Source organism: Pelophylax lessonae (genome assembly GCF_965119305.1).
Source record: "Pelophylax lessonae genome assembly, chromosome: 1".
In the NCBI taxonomy this organism is placed as follows: domain Eukaryota; kingdom Metazoa; phylum Chordata; class Amphibia; order Anura; family Ranidae; genus Pelophylax; species Pelophylax lessonae.
The window spans coordinates 457,036,990-457,058,148 of NC_138768.1; the positions used below are offsets into that span (position 1 = coordinate 457,036,990).

General features: G+C 44.5%; 1 protein-coding gene across 2 annotated transcripts in view; it reads right to left on the bottom strand.

Annotated features, from left to right (window-relative positions):
- CPAMD8 (C3 and PZP like alpha-2-macroglobulin domain containing 8) overlaps positions 1 to 21,159 on the bottom strand; it is a 472,168-nt gene that overhangs the window by 305,971 nt on the left and 145,038 nt on the right. For both annotated transcript variants that reach the window (XM_082260961.1, XM_082260960.1), the window contains one exon: positions 7,677 to 7,908. In XM_082260961.1, the coding sequence (XP_082117087.1) occupies positions 7,677 to 7,908 (232 nt within the window). The remainder of the gene's footprint in view (positions 1 to 7,676; positions 7,909 to 21,159) is intronic.

Genomic DNA, 21,159 nt, shown 5'->3' on the forward strand with positions numbered 1-21,159 from the left:
AGGTGCCAATTAAAATGTACTCATATTTGTTAAAATATTTGTTATTTATTAACTCAATACAGTTTTACCTTCTATATTTAGTAGGAATTTTGTACATTTTACAAAGTATGAATCCACTATTAATGATTTTAGTATATTTTTAGCGAAAATATTGGTTTCATAAACATTTCCGCAAATATTGCGGAGCCTGAAAAATCAGTAGCACCTTCTTTTTCTTCTACTCGCCATGTGCTTTCAGAAAATATATGGTTTGGGGGTCTTTTGTAAACTCTGAAAGCTGTAAGTGAAAAAGGAAAACCTACGGATTTTTAGAGAAATGTTTGCGAACGTCCGATTTTCACTATTTCTCAAAAAGACACAATTTAAAATGTACAAATATTTGTTATTTATTAACTCAATACAGGTTTAGCTTTTATATTCAGAAGGAACTTAGCAGGGATTTTGTAAAATGTGCTGTGTTTGTATCTGCTAATAATGATTTTAGTGCATTTTTAGAGAAAATATTGTTTGCCAAATAGTTGCGCAAATATCATGGGGCCTTAAAAATCAGTGGCGCCTTCCATTTATTCTACTGGCCCTTTGCTTTCAGCAAATGTATAGTTTGTTTTGTTTTTTAAAAACTCTGAAAGCTGAAAGTGGAAAATGAAAACCTTCAGATTTTTTAAGAAATTTGGTTGTTTATAGTTTTGTGTAAGTTCAGTTTTCACCATTTCGCAAAAAGTTTCAATTTAAAATTTACAAATATTTGTTATTTAGTATTATTTATACAGGTTACACTTTTATTTTTAGTAGGAATTTAGCAGGAATTTTGTAAAATTTGCTGTGTTTTTATCTGCTAATACTGATTTTAGTGTATTTTTAGCGAAAATATTGATTTGGTAAACATTTGCACAAACATCGTGGGGCCTTAAAAATCAGTAGCACCTTCCTTTTATTCTACTGGTTCTATGCTTTCAGAAAATATATGGTTTGGGGGGTCTTTAACAAACTCAGAAAGCTGTAAGGGAACAATGAAAACCTTCAGATTTTTAGAGAAATTTGGTTATTTACATTTTAGCATACATTCAATTTTCACCATTTTGCAAAAAGGCGTAATTTAAAAATTACAAATATTTGTTATTTATTAACTCAACACAGGTTAAGCTTTTATTTTTAGTAGAAATGTGTGAAATGTGTGCAAATATCGCAGGGTGTTAAAATCATTAGCACCTTCTTTTTATTCTACAGGTCATGTGCTTTCAGAAAATATATGGTTTGGGGGGTTTTAAACTCTGAAAACTGTAAGAGAACAATGAAAACCTCTAGATTTTTTGAGAAATTTGGATATTACCATTTTTGCGCATGTTCGAGTTTCACCATTTCGCAAAAAGGCGCAATCTAAAATTTACAAATAGTGGTTATTTATTAACTCAATACAGGTTGGCTTTTTTTATTTAGTAGGATATTTGTGACCCCCCTTCTAGATTGTAAGCTCTAACAAGCAGGGCCCTCTAGTTCCTCCTGTTTTGAATTGTATTTTAACTGTATTGTCTTCCCTCACATTGTAAAGCGCTGCGCAAACTGTTGGCTCTATATAAATCCTGTATAATAATAAAATGTGCTGTGTTTTTATCTGCTATCAATGATTTAGTGTATTTTTAGCGAAAATATTGTTTGATAAACATTTGCACAAATATCACAATATCAAATATCAGAATATTACAGCACAAAGCTGTAAGGGAAAAATTAAAAAGCAATGGAAAGAATTGCTAAAATGGCCTGGCCAGGTAAGTTTAAAAGTGGAGCACAGGGTCTGGCAGCGAAAGGTTTAAAGGCAGAACCAATGAAGGGATCTACAGAAACTTCCTCAAGGGGCTGCAGATCAACCACAGCAGAAGGACCCATCTCCAGATGATCAATTCCAATAACAGCCTCTGTACATACTCTATACCCAGGAACCCAGGGTCTGCTTTTGGCTTACAATCCATGGGTACGTAGAACCCCCCCAGCCATGATTTCTGCCTGCCATGCATGAGAAGAGGACCATCCAGGTGCACAAAGCTCTCCCTTCAGTGTAGAGATCACTGATTGAAGAGATTCAGATGCCAGTGTATTGTCTAAAGGGAAGTGAGTGTGATTGAGAGCAGTACTTTTAGCGTCATCTAATGCTGGGACCAGGACAGTTGCCCTGACTCTGAAAGGGCGCCCAAACCTTCATGGAGATGTAAACCATGCAAAACCTAGGTGATGTCCTACAGTCCAACTCAGGAAGTTGACTCACAGGGGGATTCTCCAATGAAAAGACTGGGGTCCCAGGTATGGGAGCACTCCAGCATATGGAGTCCCTCCAGGGAGGATAGGGGAAAGACCAATCAATGTACCAAGCTTCCAGGGGCTTCCAGGTCCATAAAAGCCTCTCTTTGAACCCAGGCACTCAACAACAGGGGTGGACGCTGAAAAGGACTGAGAGCCAGCAAGAAAACAGGAAACAATGTTAAGAGTGTGTTCCCTCTAAACCCTACAGACCCCCAGAAGGAAAAAGTTCCCTTACAGTCTAAAGATGCACAGGGTGTACACTTTTTTTAACAAGGGTTTTAGCTGAACAGCCTTGCCCACTAATGACTTATTGTTATGAACAATAGACACCTCCAAATCAAATCTTGCAGGTGTTAGGCTCTTTGAAGGGTCCTGAAAAAAGCTGACCATCCATAGGAAAGTTCATCTGAGTATTCCATAATGGGAATGCCTGGAAAAGACACTAGGGTAGACATAAAATCCAATGCTTGAAAAATAGTAGCAGGTGCATCCAAAGGACATTGAGGGACCAGGTCCTTGTTAGGGGCAACAATGTAGGACCACAAAAGTTTCAACATTAACCAAGGATATAGGAGGAAGTGGGAGCCCATAGTGGGTGCAACTCCAGAATCCTAGTCCCCACTGTGGGACCCCTTGTCCCAAGAGGGACAAGGGGTCCCACAGTGCAGGAAACCCAGGAAGACCTAAGAAGTTACATTGCTTGTGCAGTAGCAAACATAAAGATGGTGAGGGGGTTCTGCAGGAGCTGCCAGACACTAACAAGAAGTTAGTTTGTGGACTAAAAGGGGTGTCTTGAGCACAAAAATGCTGGGGAGGCAAGATACCCAAGAAACCACCAGGATATACAAACAGCACATCACTGAACTGTAGGGGATCTGATAGACTATTTTGGGGAGGAAGATGGCCACAAAGTTGGAGGGGCTTTTAACCTTCTTAGCGGTATTCCCGAGCATGGCTCGGGGTTAAATTTCAGAGCCAAAAACGGTAACCCCGAGCCACACTCGGGGTACCGCCAGAAGCATCGCTGGATCCTGAAAGCGGGGTTACTTACCTTGTCACCGGGATCCAGCGATGTATCCCGGCGGTGTCTAGCGGCGGAGCTTCGTCCCGATCCTCTCCGTGCCCCGGCTTTCGTCTCCTGCGAGGTGACGTTCGCAGGGGGGTGGAACCGGCGGCAAATTCAAATGTAAAACACACTGATGCAATGCAAAATAAAAAAAAATCACATTAGTTTGCCCCCCAGTGCCCTTTCCTGCAGTTTTACTGTACTTTTTATGTATATATATATATATATATATATATATATATATATATACGTATCTATCTATCTATCTATCTATCTATCTATCTATCTATCTATCTATATATATACGTATCTATCTATATATATATATATACATACGTATATATATATATATATATATATATCTATATATATATAGATATATATATATACATACATACATACACGTATATGTATATATATATATATATATATGTATACATACATACATACATACTTTAACTTTTTTATAGTTTTTATTATATTATAATTTATGATTTTGTGTTTCAAACTTTATCATACCTGAGATGTTATAAAGAAGAACGCACAGTAAAAAAAATCATATGTAAATAGTTGGTTTGGGCTGCTCATTCTTAAGAATTACATGCAAAATAATGGTACCACTTTCAGCAAAGAAAGAATCATACCGCCAGGGAGGTTAAACTAGGAGAAGGGGGGCAGGGCCCAGTGGTAGAGTCAGTCAGGAGGGAACTAAGAACAGAGAGTATTATTGGGGGTGGTAGCGACAGCAGGTCCGTAGCGTCTAAAATTAGGGGGGCTGTTCGGACAAACCATAGACCATATAGAAATAAAATTAAGCACTATGCAATATCGACTTCAACTAAACCAATAGGGATATATGCAAATACCAGGAGCCTGGCTAATAAAATGGAAGATCTGGAAATGTTAGTACATGAGGAGGACATAGACCTTGTGGGAATGACAGAAACTTGGCTTGACTCCTCACACAACTGGTTGGCCAATATCCAAGCGTATTCTGTGTATCGGAAGAACAGGGAAGGAAAGGGGGGAGGGGGTATGTCTCTATGTCAAGAATAATGTTAGGGTTGTGGAGAGGAGTGATATTATGGAAGGGATGAGTATGGAGTTAGAATCCGTGTGGGTAGAACTCCATAGGGAAGGTGATAAGGGGAAAGTAATTGTGGGGGTTTGCAATAGGCCACCCAAATTATGGCACTGTTGGGTAAAGTGGCAAAGCTGGGACAAGTCATCATATTAGGGGACTTCAACTATCCTGACATTAACTGGGAAGAGGGGATTGCACACTCACTAAAGGCCCGCCTCTTCATGGAAACCTTACAGGACAACTACTTGTCTCAGATGGTGGATTCTCCTACTAGAATGAATGCAGTGTTGGATCTATTAATTACGAATGACCCAGGCCTAATCTCAGATGTAGGAGTCCTCGACAACTTGGGTTCTAGCGATCACAGGTCGATCACATTCAGCGTAAATCACAAAATAGAAAGGCATGAGGGCAACATAAGAACCCTAAACTTCAGAAGGGCAAACTTTCCCAAACTGTGCTCAATGATAGAGGAAATAAACTGGGACAAAACCCTAGGATCACTGACCATGGAGGAAAAATGGGATTGCTTTAGGAATATATTAAACAAATGCATCTAGCAATGCATTCCTATGGGAAATACATTTAAAAGAGCCAAAGCCAAACCTGGCTGGCTTAGCCGTAATGTAGAGAACCTTATTAGAGAAAAAATAATGGCCTTCAAGAAATATAAATCGGAGGGGACGTTATTGGCTTTCAAACAATACAAGGAATTAAATAATAAATGTAAATACAAAATCAAAATGGCTAAAATCAACAACGAGAGACAAATAGCGGAGGCTAGTAAAAAGAACCCTAAGAAATTCTTTAAATATATCAACAGCAAAAAACGAGGTCAGAGCATGTTGCGCAAATAATTAACGATGATGGGAGGATGGTTACAGAGGATGTGGAAAAGGCAACTGTGATAATGCTTTCTCAGTCTTTACACAGGAAAAGGAGGGGTATACTGACCAAGACTGTATGGTTAGCAGTATTTCACAGGACTATCCGCTATGGCTAACAGAGGGTGAAATCAGGGAAAGGCTATATAAAATTCACACAAGTAAATCACCAGACCCGGATGGTGTACATCCGAGAGTACTCAGTAAGGTTATATCTAGACCACTGTTCCTGATCTTTGCTGACAGTATTATGACAGGAACTGTACCAGGTGACTGGAGAAAAGCTAACTTGATACCAATATTCAAAAAAGGGCAGAGGCATATCCCGGGTAATTATAGGCCTGACATCAATATTATGTAAACTTCTGGAGGGGATGATAAGGGACTATATCCAAGAGTTTGCTAAAATCAATATCATCAGCAGTAATCAGCACAGGTTTTGAAAGGGGCGTTCCTGTCAAACCAATCTGTTAACATTCTACGAGGAGGTTAGCTGTGAGCTAGACAGTGGGAGACCTGTGGATGTGGTGTACCTGGATTTTGCTAAGGCGTTTGATACAATTGCCCACAAACGGTTGATTTATAAATTAAGGTCCACAGGCATTGACCACAAGGTTTGCTCTTGGATATGGAACTGGTTAAAGGGGCGTGTCCAAGGGTGGTAGTAAATAATGCATACTCGGACTGGTCTGAGGTGGTAAGTGGGGTCCCCCAAGGCTCAGTTCTGGGTCCAATTTTGTTCAATTTATTCATAAATAGCATTGAGGACGGGGTCAGTAATTCGATCTCAGTTTTTGCAGATGACACAAAATTGAGCAGAGCAATAACTTCACATCAGGAGGCAGAAATCTTGGAGAATGACCTGAACAAAATAACAGAGTGGGCAACTACATGGCAAATGAGGTTTAATGTGGATAAGTGCAAGGTATTGCCCTTAGGGACTAATAACGTAAAAGCAAAATACACGTTAGGGGGGGAACCTCTGGAGGTATCAAAAATGGAGAAAGATCTGGGAGTCTTAGTAGAAGATAGACTTAGCAATAGTATGCAATGTCAAGCTGCGGCTGCCAAAGCCGGCAGAATATTAGCATGCATAAGGAAGGGGATGTATTCCAGAGACAAAACTATAATCCTTCCACTTTATAAATCACTGGTCCGACCACATCTGGAGTATTCTGTCCAGTTCTGGTCAACAGTCCTCAGAAGGGATGTGTTGGAGCTGGAGAGAGTACAGAGAAGGGCAACAAAATCAGGGGAATAGAGGACCTTAATTACGAAGAGAGTTTGGAGGTGCTTGATTTATTCTCCCTGGAGAAGAGACGCCTGAGAGGGGACAGGATAGCAATTTACAAATACCTCAACGGTGATCAGAGCATAGAAAAAAAATGATTCATTCGCAAGGAATGCATGAGGACACGAGGCCATACAATGCGATTAGAGGAGAAGCGTTTTAACCTCAGGCTACGTAGGGGGGTCTTTACAGTAAGGGCTACAAGACTGTGGAATTCTCTGCCACAAATGGTAGTAACTGCGGGGAGTATGGCTACTTTTAAAATACTCTTGGACATACATCTCATGGATATTAACATTCAGGGGTATGGGAAATTATTCACACCGATACAGGTTTAACCGGATGGATGATTGTCTTTATTCAACCTCAACTACTATGTAACTATGTAACTACAGTATGACTCAAGGCCTGAAACAGCAGGCTGATCCTCCATGTGCAGAATTTTTTGCACTGCATCAATAAGGTTTGTAAATGCGAATCAATTGCAGGAGGCTATGGTGCCTCAAAAACATTCCATTTATAGATAGACTGTTGGTACTCATGAGTCAGATAGTGACAGGGCCTAGCTTGATTTTAAGACTCAAGATGGTCCTTAATTTTAGGACTCAAGAGGGTCCTTGATTTTGGGACTCAAGAGGATCAAAGACAGACTCTGCAGGGGATGGTGCCAGATTTTGCTTAGAGCTCTGTTACAGGCAGAATGCCCCAATAGCAAAGAGCAAACAGCTAAAAAGCCCAGAGTGGACACAGAGGTTCCTGTGGACATGAGGAAGGGCTCGTCTTCACTCATAGGATCTGAAGAAGACTCTGATGGTGACAACCCAATAACATTATGGGTCTTAGTTTTCAGATTACAAGTGCTGGTCTAGATCCAGCCCTGGTTACTGACTTCCAATTTTTCACCTGTAGGTACAGTTTCTAAATACCTATGTCCCCTAATGAAAAATAAAATAAAAATCACTTTTCATAGGCACAAAGTGGTATCTAAAGCACAGAAATATGGTCAGATTATGGCTAAGTCAGTTACAAAGTCACAGGGACATAATAACTTCTTACCTCAACAGTGATGGGAAGGTAATTGTAAACTGTGAGCGGTATTTTGACTTGCTCCCCTCGTATCACATGGTATGGCAGTGTAAAATCAATGAAGAATGATTTGAATGTTTTCAGATATACTGATCTTGCAACTCCAAGTCCTGTTTCTTCAGACATAGCAATGGCCTCTGTTACCCATGTAGTTATAGAGTCAGGGACCTCTATATGCAGTTCAGTCTCACCAGAAGTGTCACTAGAAAGACAAAAAAAGTTAATGCATTTATATACATCAAAATAGTTCCTATTGAGATATTTAGTCCGACCTTTATAGTGAACTAATTAGTAGGTACATTCAATCCACCGGGTTTTACCACCACCAAGTTGCATTGCTTGGCTTAACCACTTATTTCCCACCCTCTGGGAAGAGAGTATATGAAAGCTCAAACATCTCTACCTCCTATTTTTTTTTTTTAAATATGACAATACCCAATGAACAATTCTAACTTTGCTACATCTCTGCATATAATACTTGGTGACACCTGACCATGACAGTATCATTTCTTGCCCTTTCTTGTCCCCTTAACCATTTGTCCAGATGGTGGGCCCCTGTTAAAAAGTCAGAAACTTGTAGCTAGTTAGAATATGGAGGGATAACTGTATATAACTACAGGTTCTACAATCTGTGCCGTCCAGATTTCAAATTACTAAGAAGTCTCAGGATACTTAGTTCCTGCACTGCATAAATTGCAGTTAAAAAAATTGGATTTTTGACTTATCGTAAAATCCATTTCTCTGAGTTCATTGACCAACACAGCTCTCCAGGGTTCTGAACTATTGGGTTATATTACCCCCTACAGGAGTAGGACACTAGGCAGAAAAAAGAACTTGGCTACACCTATGGGAAGTCCTTGGAGGAATACTCCCCCTCTCTGCTATAGGTCTTCAGTTTTGTAACAAGCTGTGTCAGAAGTATAACAACTCCATAGAGGGGTGGGTGTTGTGTCCACAATAGCCAATCAGGTAAACAGGACCTCAACAAAAAACAACTGGAGCCCAGCCTGAACAATACACCCCCAAAGAGGGAACAGAGCCTCTAAACTGCAGTCTGCAAAACTTAGCAGCCAAAGGAAGCATCCGCAGATGCCAACACATCCACTTTATAGAAGAATGTAGTGAAAGTGTGCACTGAAAATCAAGTGGCCGTCTTGCAAACCTGCCTGATGATGGAAAGCCCAAGAAGCACTAAGCGCCTGAGTAGAGTGCACCGTAACAGGGAAAAGAGGAACCTGAGCCCTGATCGAATAGGCCTGGGTCTGTCTGATCCATCTGGAAATGGTCGCAGAAGAAGCAGACAGCCCTTTCCTTGGCCCATCAGTGATCACAAAACAGTGAGTCTGGCCTCCAAAAAGACTCCATAGCTGCCAGATACACTTAAATCGCCCGAACCACATACAGGGCATGCAACGCAAATTCCTTAGGATGTTTGGGCCTGGGACACAGGGAAGGCAACACAATGTCCTCATTCTAAAGGAAATCAGAGACTACATTAGGAAGGAACGACAGACATGGGCAAAGAACCACCTTGTGGACCACCAAGTAAGGGGTACGACAAGATAACACCGCCAGTTCTGACAATCAGAGGTGAGAGCCACCAAAAAAGCCACCTTCTGGGACAGCGTAAGCAGGGGAATATCCCAAATATTTTCAAAGGGAGGCTTCTGGAGAATTGAAAGCACTAAGTTCAGATCCCAGGGCAGTAGATGGAGTCAGATGTCGAACCCCTTAAATAAAGGTACGCTTCAGGGAGTGTGTGGCCAGGGGTCGCTGAAAGAAGACTGCCAAGGCCGACACCTGGCCCTTGATGGTACTCAAGGCCAATTTCTGCTCATTGAAGGAAGGTCAAAATCTGAGCCACAGAAAAAGAACGAGGGTTAACACCAATCGACTCACAACACAAAATGTATGCTTTCCACGTACAATGGTAGATCTTCCTAGAGGTAGACTTCCTAGCCTTCAGCAGTGTCCGAATCACAGACCTAGGCAAACCTCTATTCTTCTGCACCTGGCTTTCAACAGCCAGACCATCAAAGCCAGCGACTCTAAAGCAGGATGGAACATTGGCCCTTGGGATAAGAGATTCTCCCTGAGAGGCAGTCTCCAAGGTAAGTCAGCGACCAGCAACACCAGCGAGGCCAGTCCGGGCCACTAGAAAGACCAGAATTCTCTCTGCCTAGATTCTGCGCAATAGCGGCAAAAGCTTTTGTTGAGGTCTTACCTTGCCCTCCTTTTGGCAGCCATCTTGGACATGTGCAGACTGCTGCCTCTTATAGACTCTGGTTGCATCATCACTTGCCTGCTGCATGGGCGTCGCACAGTGATGATGCTGCACACCTGACTATATCTATCACCTGATGGGTAGCAGTCCTTGCCCTTGTGTTTGTGCTCCAAGGTGCATCTCTGCTATCAGGCTTCTGTTCTCCATGTTCCTCGGTGTATGACGTGGCTTGGCTGACGACTCTCCTGGCTCTCGACCTGGCATCGGCAGACGACCCTGCAACGGCAGACGACCTGCTTCTGGACTCGACCCCAGCTTGGATGACTACCTGCTTCTGGACTTGACCCCAGCTTGTTCCTGCTCCCACTTCCTCACTCTTGCTGTGTGTTTATTGTTGTTTGCTCCAAAAAAACTGCTTTATTTTACCTGCATTCCCGTGTGGTCTGGTTTTCTGGCACCCTGACAGCTTGAGAGGAGGGAAAGCATAGATCAGACAAAACTGGCCCCACTGGGCCACCAGAGAGTGTGTGGCGTCCACCAGAGGATCCCGAGACCTTGCCACAAACCTCTGTACTTTTCTGTTGAGTCCGGGACGCCAACAGATCCACCTCGGGGGTTGATGAAACATGTCCAGATAAAGGGACCACTCCCCTTGGTCCAACGCCTGCTGACTGAGATAGTTCACCTGCCAGTTTTCCACTCCTGGAATATGTAAGGCAGAGAGGGCTGGAACGAAGCGTTATGCCCACCAGAGAACGCCGACTACTTCCAGGGCTGCCAATACACTCTTTATTCCACCCTGGTGATTGACATAAGCCACCGCTGTGGCATTATTTGACTGAATCCCCATCGGAACCCTTAAGAGTCTATCCATCCAGTGATACAGGCACAGCCTGATCGCCCGGATTTCCAAGACATTGGTCGGCAGTCTGGACTCTTCCAGTGTCCAACAACCCTAAGCGGAGCTCAGTCCCAGGACACCTCCCCACCTGGACATACTGGCATCCATGGTGACCACGATCCAATACAAGGGGAGAAAAGATTTGCCCTGTCGTCGAGTCGGACAGCGAAGCAACCAGACTAGAGACCGCTTGGTTTCCCGGCTCAGTCGAATCTGATTGTCCACAGACTTCATCCACTTGTCCCATTTAACCAAGATCTACCGTTTCAGGGACCTCGTATGGAAATGTGTAAATGGAACTGCCTCAAAGGTAGATACCATCAGGCCCAGCACCCGCACGCAGGTCTGGAAGGATGACCATCTGCTGGACAGCAGGAGATGAATTGCAGCATGCAACTTCTGGAGTTTGTCCAGAAGAAGGAACACTCTGGCTAGAGCTGAATCCAGACACAGACCAAGATAATCCAATTTTCTGGATGGAATCAGAGCAGACATCTGGTAATTCAGAGGCCAACCAAACTCCCTCAGGGTCTGTACAGTGATCTCCACGGAGTCCATCGGGGCAGCAGAGGACTCCGCTCGCAAGAGGCAGTCATCCAGATGGCCCAGTACTGCAATACCCCGCTGACGGGTGCCAACACATTTGTAAAGACACAAGGAACAGAGGCAAGACCAAACTGATAATGCTCCTCTCCTACAGCAAAACGGAGAAAGTGCTGGTGTCGGTCACATATTGGAATGTGCAAGAAAGCATCCCTAATGCCGATAGAGGCAAAAAAATCCCCCTGATGTAGGGATGCCACTACTGTGCCAATGGACTTCATTCTGAACATCTTTACACGCACAAAGCAGTTCAGGGCCTTGAGGTCCAGAATTGGACGTACCTTGCACTCTTTCTTTAGGAGCGGTTTGAAAAAAAAAAAAAAACCCTGAAACTAAGGCTGGAACCATGACAATCACACCCTGAAGCAGCAGGTCTTGTACCGCCCCAAAGAGAACTTGCAATCAGTCTGGGGACAAACGCACATTGGAAGGAAAGAACCTTTCCAAAAGGGTAGGAAAGAAACACAATCTTGTAGCCGGACCGTATCACTTAATGAATCCATTTGTCGTTTACCAAAAAGGTCCATGGCTCGGGAAACCAGCGAATGACGTACCCCCACCCCAGGCACAGGTGAGGGTGCACCTTCATGCTTGTCAGTGGATCCTGAGGGATGAAAAAACTTCTTGTGAGCCGAAAAAGACGGGCTCAGCTTTTCCAGTCTGTGGAAGAAAGGTACTCTTCTTCCCTGTGAGACTCTTAATGATGTCAACCAGGGTAGCCCCAAACAGGCGATCGCCCTGAAAGGGTAAATCAATCAGAGCTTTTTTAGAGGTCTGGTGAACAGACCAACACTTAAGCCACAATACGCACTTAAGTACCACTGCTGAAACAGACAGCCTCGAGATCAGGGGAGCCACATTCAAAGAGGCATCACAGATAAAGTGCAGCCCCTGGACCAACTGGCCAGCAATTTCAGCAAAGGCAGGGGAAAACTGCTCACCCTCCAGGTCACGGCGCAAAAGTTTAGCCCACTCAGTCAGAGTTTTCAACACCAGGGCAATGGTGAAGACTGGCCTAAGCGCCAAGCCAGTACCAGTAAACATATTGCGGGCCACAGCCACCGCTTTCCTGTCAGCTAGATCTTTAAAGGCTGGCGATTCCTCAACCGGAATCATGGTCGCCTTATTCAACCTGCAAACCAGGGGGTCCACCACCGGCGGCACAGTCCACTTTTTAAGGAGGGACTCTTCAAGGGGTACCTCACTGCAAAGTGTTTAGGAACCACAAAGGGATGTTTCAGACGCTCCCACTCTTTTGTGACAATTCTGTCATAATAGGAGGGATTAGGAAACATTTTTGCCACACGAGATGGCTTGTGAGTGCTAAAGGGGACAGCCACCTTCCCCGCAGCTTCAGCTGCATCCTCCATTTTAAAGTTTCACGCACAGATACAATCAGTGAGTCCACCTGAGCCTTCTCTTGTGCAGCTACAGGTGTGGAGAAATCATCGTCACTATCCGATAATTCAGGGAGCATGGCCGCAGTCCCTGCAGGGTGGGCCACGTCCGTGGCGGCCAAATCAGATTTAGAATCTGAGGAGACAGATGAGGCAGGGGAAGGTGGGGGGGGGGGGGTTCTAGGCTGCCGCCCAAAAGCCACCTCCACCCGGGACACAAAGGACTCCAGGACCACCGTCAGTGCATTGATGAATGGTTGGGACCCCGAGGGACCCAAAGCCTCTGAGAGGGGGTCAGGTGGGGAAATGTGCTCCAGAGACTCCGTTATTAAAGAGGGTGACCCCCACAAAAAAGTGTCTAGCACTGCAAAAGGACACCCCCACATCGCTGGTAGCACCACCAGGTTTACAGCAAACAGAGCACCCCACAACCTGCAGCAGAGAGGGAGGGACCCTACCAGACTCACCACCCCACCAGGGAAGCACCAATTGCACCAGGGATAGCACTTGCTCCACATGCAGCATCCAAGGGAAAGAAAGACCTAGGAGTCAGCACCAGGGGAAAGGAGGAGCTCCCACAGCCGAGATCGCTGCCCAGAGGCTCCTCTGTATTGGCCACTGCTCTGTAGCATGCCGGGCCAATAAAAAAATGGCTGCCGGACTGCACAAACATGGCCACGGGCCATTAAACAGGTATATAAAAAAGTGCAGCGCTACATAAAGTGATCAAAATATGTATGCACATATATGAAAAGGACAATAGAAAGTTCATAAAGTGAGTCCCAAGTGAAAATAGAGCATATACATCCAAGCTCATAGGTGACGGTGAATGGTGACAGGAATCCCCACACCAGAGAAAACAATGAATGCGCTCACCGGAGGGTATGGACCCAAAATACCCTATAGTAAATGGGCCATACAAGCTGGTAATACTGTAAATCCCCAGAGGTAGCTGGAACACCCAATGTTAAGGAAGGTGGCCAGAGCATCTCATACAAGATGCCGCAGATCTCTCACAGTAGTACATGGAGGAAAAAGCTAGACAAATCCAACATAGTGTAAAACTGCTTAAAATCTATAATTGTAAAAAGCCAAAGATACACTTTACAAGCATCCAATAGACATGTTCAGGGAATACAGAAATAGATGGCAATTCTGACATTCTGAAGCTTTTCATCTAATCAGACATATTCATAGGAAGCTGCCATATATCCTTACCATCTCCAGAGCATTATATACCTTTTAAAACCACCCAATCTGGTCGGGCATTAGATTCATCTGTGGATACACGCCGCCACAGGCTACAACAAAATGGTTACCGTGTGCAGCTCCACGAGGAGCGATCCCTGAAGCCCAGGCTGCAAACTTGAAGGAAGTTGGGAACCAGGCACAGAACCCCCACAGCAGGTAGTGCCCCCCCCAGCCAATAGCCCAGTCGCCAGCAGCGCATCCCCCCCCCCCTCCCACCACTACAGTACCATACCCCAGGCCCAGACACACCCTATACCACCATGCTACCCCAGATGGGGGGGGGAGTGGTGGGGGACTAGATGGCCCACAGAGACCACCAGTATTTAGGGGGGTCTGATGAGGAGGGGAACCCACGGTCTGACCGTCCCAGGGAGGGAACCGCATCCAACCCAAAACCCTACAGGGGGAGAGGGAGGGGCAGCTACTCACTATACTAGGAACTAGGAGGGCACCGCTCCAGACAGAACCTCCTAGCCATCGAATGTCGGCCAGGAGAAATGCTGCGACTCAGGCTGAGACCCAGTCGTATGCGACCTCAGGAGGCGTTCAACTCGAAGGCCAGCCCCCGACCAGTGCGGCTATGTCACGGCCAACCTAGCGTGGAGCTGTGGTCTGCGCATGCTGGCTGGCCAGACTGGGATCTGGCTCTAGATTATCCAGCCCATCGCCCAGTCCAGCAGTTGATTGCAGATCTCGCAGGAAATAAACCGGGAGGAAAAAAAACATTTAAAAGGAAAAAATTGCGAAGACCAGAGATCCCAGCATGGAACTAGGTCCTTACTCCTGACAAGGCAGAAAGAAACTGAAGACCTATAGCAGAAGGACTGCCCATAGGCGTAGCCAAGTTCTTTTTTTCTAAATACTAGCAATAAAACAGCACTTACACTTATAAGGGTGCATAAATATATAACAACAATAAAGTGCTAAAAAATATGTATTCATAAAAGTGCAATGGTGCTCCAAAATGTCCACAAGGTGTGCAAAAGTGCTTGAAGATAAAGAAAGTGCTGGGGTGCTTCAGACCAATCAAGCTGTGCGTGGTGTTTCACTTGCTTCCTGAATCCCAACTCACCAGAAACAATGGACCCTCAGCTATTTCAGTCTGGGGGTCAAAACAGCTTGAAATTGGTGAGATGAAGCGTTGATCCACCTGCTCGATGCTACCACTCTGTCACTGTGCAGCAGCTTACAACGGTTCTTTGGGGCTCAAAAAAAGTAGACAGCCAACATAGTGAAGTCCATTATGGAAGATTTATTTGCACATAAAAGATACTTCTCATAGGAACATGCGTGCAGAAACAGCTTGTAAAAATAGACACAGCTCTTCCGGGAACGCAGTCTAGCAAGCATTCCATGGAGGACAGAATGTCCTTTGATGACGCCCTGGAAGGTGGGGTGAAACGGGTTGACGTATTTCCGGTAATGCTGAAACCATTGACATCACTTCCTGTCCTCCGTGGAATGCATGCTAGACGGCATTCCCGGAAGAGTTGTGTCTATCTTTACAAGCTGTTTCTGCCCGCATGTTCCTGTGAGTAATATCTTTTATGCACAATTAAACTTTCTTTTTTTTTTTTTAAATCAAACAAAAATCTTTATTGAAAAAATATAAACACATTCACAAGGAACGTGAGTGCTTGTCGAGGAAAACAAAATACAGTACAATGACCGCGTAGCTTCAGAATGCAGCCATACACAGACAGCAACAAAAGTGGCAGGGTACAGTGCAAATACAAGGTCATGACGAAAGGCTAAGACGGCTCCATCCTTATAGGGTATTGCAAGACTCCCAACATGCCTGCAGTAAGCCATGGAAACCACTGCTCCAGGGTAGCATCATCAGAAACACCATAAAAGAAAGACAATGTGGTGAATTAAATTACAGGTCTAGATACACGTCTCCGGGGCCTGTACCCATTTATCCCAGATCTTGTTATACTGGGATGGACAACCACGGTGGGCATATATCAGCTTCTTATAGGGTAAGGTATTATTAACATCCCTGAGCCAGTCATGGAAAGACGGGGGGGGTAGCACGCATCCATTGTCGTGCGACACACTTCCTAGTGAGAAATAAAGTCTCATGCAGAAATTGGGCGATAAATTTATCCATACTTACATCCGGAAAAATTCAGAGTAAGCAGGGCTTTGGGGCCACCGTTAAAGGAGAGCCCATGGTGTCATGTAAAAACCCCACCACTTGTTTCCAGAAGCCCTGCAGTTCGGGACAGCTCCAAAGAAGGTGGTAGAATGTACCCGGCTCCCTCCCACACACCGGGCAGGTACCTGATGTGTCACAATGATATTTAGCCATCATGATTGGCGTAAATAGGCCCTGTGAAGCACAAACAGCTGGGTCAGGCGATCCGACAACTTCGGGGATACCAATTTGCAATTGTCCAGGGCATCCTCCCACTCCTCATCCTCCACAGGTCCCACATCTCCCTCCCACTTAGTTTTGATGGCATAGGCTAGTACCGTAGAGGAGGGTAGAAGGAGCGCATTGTAGAGGTGCGAAATGAGCTGCTTAGATTCAGACCCCCTGACCACCTCGATTATAGAGATTGGAGCTATATCCTGCATTGGCTGAGGAAATTGAGAGGAGAAGGCATGGCGGACCTGTAGGTACCTGAAAAACATTTGATTGGGAAGGTTAAACTATTGCTTCAGCGCGTCGAACATTTTAAGCCCGCCGCCTGTTAGCACTTGGGCAAGGAAGTGTACTCCGTGCTGGATCCAGGCATGTGCCTCAGGGACAGAGGCCAGCTCGGGGAGGCAAGCATTGCGCCACAGCGGCGTGTGCTCATAAAGTGAGGGAAGGTCCAGTTTTGTGGACACAGCATCCCATATGCGTCTGTATTGAAATAGCATAGACGTCCTATCCCACCGGGGCTCAGCCCCCCGCACACCTGTTAGAATCAATGATAAGGGGTCAGCCGAAGTGTGGGCCCAGGATGGAGTCAGGAGGGCCAGAAATCTCTCTCTGTCTGAGTTGTGGAGGTGGAAGAAATGGGATAGTTGCAATGCCAGGTAGTACATGTTAAAGTCTGGGAGCGCCAGGCCGCCCAGGTCCGTGGGATTTTTTAGTGCGATTAAACTTACTTAAATGGACTTCCCCTATGTTAGCTGTCTACTTTTTTTGAGCCCCAAAGACCCCTTGTAAGGCGATGCACAGTGACAGAGTGCTAGCATCGAGCAGGTGGATAAACGCTTCATCTCACCAGTTTCAAACTTTTTTGACCCCCAGACTGAAATAGCTGAGGGTCCATTGTTTCTGGTGAGTGGGGATTCAGGAGGGGAGTGAAACACCCCGCACCACTTGATTGGTGTGAAGCACTCCAGCACTTTCTTTATCGTCAAGCACTTTTGCCCACCTTGTGGACATTTTGGAGTACCATTGCACTTTTATGAATATATACAGTGCCTTGCGAAAGTATTCGGCCCCCTTGAACTTTGTGATCTTTACCACATTTCAGGCTTCAAACATAAAGATATAAAACTGTAATTTTTTGTGAAGAATCAACAAGTGGGACACAATCATGAAGTTAAACGAAATTTTTTGGATATTTCAAACTTTTTTAACAAATAAAAAACTGAAAAATTGGGCATGCAAAATTATTCAGCCCCCTTAAGTTAATACTTTGTAGCGCCACCTTTTGCTGCGATTACAGCTGTAAGTCGCTTGGGGTATGTCTCTATCAGTTTTGCACATCGAGAGACTGAAATTTTTGCCCATTCCTCCTTGCAAAACAGCTCGAGCTCAGTGAGGTTGGATGGAGAGCGTTTGTGAACAGCAGTTTTCAGTTCTTTCCACAGATTCTCGATTGGATTCAGGTCTGGACTTTGACTTGGCCATTCTAACACCTGGATATGTTAATTTGTGAACCATTCCATTGTAGATTTTGCTTTATGTTTTGGATCATTGTCTTGTTGGAAGACAAATCTCCTTCCCAGTCTCCTTCCCATCAGTTTTAACCATCTTCCCTGTCCCTGCTGAAGAAAAGCAGGCCCAAACCATGATGCTGCCACCACCATGTTTGACAGTGGGGATGGTGTGTTCAGGGTGATGAGCTGTGTTGCTTTTACGCCAAACATAATGTTTTGCGTTGTTGCCAAAAAGTTTGATTTTGGTTTCATCTGAACAGAGCACCTTCTTCCACATGTTTGGTGTGTCTCCCAGGTGGCTTGTGGCAAACTTTAAACAACACTTTTTATGGATATCTTTAAGAAATGGCTTTCTTCTTGCCACTCTTCCATAAAGGCCAGATTTGTGCAGTATACGACTGATTGTTGTCCTATGGACAGAGTCTCCCACCTCAGCTGTAGATCTCTGCAGTTCATCCAGAGTGATCATGGGCCTCTTGGCTGCATCTCTGATCAGTCTTCTCCTTGTATGAGCTGAAAGTTTAGAGTGACAGCCAGGTCTTCGTAGATTTGCAGTGGTCTGATACTCCTTCCATTTCAATATTATAGCTTGCACAGTGCTCCTTGGGATGTTTAAAGCTTGGGAAATCTTTTTGTATCCAAATCCGGTTTTAAACTTCTCCACAACAGTATCTCGGACCTGCCTGGTGTGTTCCTTGTTCTTCATGATGCTCTCTGCGCTTTAAACGGACCTCTGAGACTATGACATTGCAGGTGCATTTATACGGAGACTTGATTACACACAGATGGATTCTCTTTATCATCATTAGTCATTTAGGTCAACATTGGATCATTCAGAGATCCTCACTGAACTTCTGGAGAGAGTTTGCTGCACTGAAAGTAAAGGGGCTGAATAATTTTGCACGCCCAATTTTTCAGTTTTTTATTTGTTAACAAAGTTTGAAATATCCAATAAATTTCGTTCCACTTCATGATTGTGTCCCACTTGTTGTTGATTCTTCACAAAAATTACAGTTTTATATCTTTATGTTTGAAGCCTGAAATGTGGCAAAAGGTCGCAAAGTTCAAGGGGGCCAAATACTTTCGCAAGGCATGGTATATTTTTAGCACTTTATTGTTGTTCTATATTTCTGGACATGAACACTTTATTGTATAATTCTATGATTGTTATTTAACCATTATAAGTGTAAACGCTGTTTTATAGCTAATATTCTGTTTCTGAGTTTTACACTTAAACTTAATTTTAATGCTTATACCTAACGCGGGATCATTTTAACTACATCCCATCCGCGCTACAGCCTATATACGGCTGCAGCGCGGACCCGAATTTTCGGGAGGCCGTTTTTAAACGGCCTCCCAGTGACACGCCCCCCGCGCGCTCCCGCGAGCGCGCATCGGGGAGAATCTGTGTCGCCGTGTCCCTTGGACACGGCCGATCACAGATCGTGGTGAATGGCCAATCACAGCGGCCATTCACCACATGATCGGACCATCCAATGAGAGATGATCTCATATGTAAACAGGGCACTGATCACCAGTGCCCTGATTACTAAAAGGTAAAAAAAAATACACAAATTGCCCCCAACAGTGCCCACAGTGCCCGCCATCAGTGTCCCCCATCAATGCCCACAATCAGTGCCCATAGTGCTGCCAGTCAGTGCCCATCAGTGCCCTAGGCACTGATGAGCACTGACTGGCAGCACTATGGGCACTGAGTGTGGGCACTGATGGTGCTGCCCATCAGTGCTCATCAGTGCCGCCCATCAGTGCTCATCAGTGCCACCCGTCAGTGTCCACCAGTGCCCATCAGTGCCGCCTCTCAGTGCCCATCAGTGCCACCCGTCAGTGCCGCCTCTCAGTGCCCAGCGTGCCACCTCTTAGTGCCACCTCTCAGTGCCCAGCAGTGCCACCTCTCAGTGCCCAGCAGTACCGCCTATCAGTGCTCATCAGTGCCGCCTATCAGTGCCGCCTATCAGTGCGGCATATTAGTACCTCCTCATCAGTGCCCATAAGTGCCACCTCATCAGTGCCCATAAGTGCCACCTCATCAGTGCCCATCAGTGCAGCCTATCAGTGCCCATCAGTGCCGCCTCATCAGCGCACATCAGTGAAGGAGAAAAATTTATTTTCAAAATTTACTTGCAGAAAATAAGAAAAACTTTTTTTTTTTTCAAAATTTTCTGTCTTTATTCTTTTTTTTTGTAAAAAATAAAAAACCCAGAGATGATTACATACCACCAAAAGAAAGCTCTATTTGTGTGAAAAAAATGATAAAAATTTCATATGGGTACAGTGTAGCATGACCGCGCAATTGTCATTCAAAGTGTGCGAGCGCTGAAAGCTGAAAATTGGCCTGGATGGGAAGGGTGTTTAAGTGCCCAGTAGGCAAGTGGTTAATAATATTTTTGATCATTAGTTCTTTGTCCTGCCTATTGTCCTACTCCTGTAGGGGGCAATCTAACCCAATGGTTCAGAATCCTGGAGAGTCCTTCAATGAACAAAAGAGAAATAATGTTATACTAACTCTATAACTACCAATGCTACCTTCCAGTGCAAGTCAAAAGACCTCATAATCTAAAAATTAAATCTGTAAAAGTTTGGTTTTCCTTGTTTTGATTATTTTGCATTTTTTAAGAAATTATATTTCGACAATAAGATAATCATTATAATGTAAACAGTAATTTGTTAGTCTCTAAATCTCGTTATATACAGGCAGATAATAAAGTAGAACTATTTTGGATTTTTGACTTATTGTAAAATCCATTTCTCTGATGTTGAATGACAGACACAGCTCCTGGTCTTCTTAACCATTGGGTTATACTGCCCCCTACAGGAGTAGAATAGGCAGAAAAAAGTCTGGCTATGCCTATTGGCAGTCCCAGGGGGCATATTCTCTCTCTATTGCTCAGTTTTGTTACAAGCAGTGTCAGAAGAATTTCAACTCCACAGAGGGGTGGGTGCTGTGTCTGTCAATGAACATCAGAGAAATGGGTTTTACGATAAGTCAAAAATCCAATTTTCTCTTTCGTTAATTGACGGACACAGCTCCTGATCTTCTTAACCACTGGGATGTCCCAAAGCAGTGTTAAACATGGGGGGGGGGAACAGCGAAAAAAAAATCCCAAGGCTACCTATTGCCAACCAGGTAAAAAGGAGCTCAACCAAAGCTTCTAAAGGGGATCAGGTGCGGAA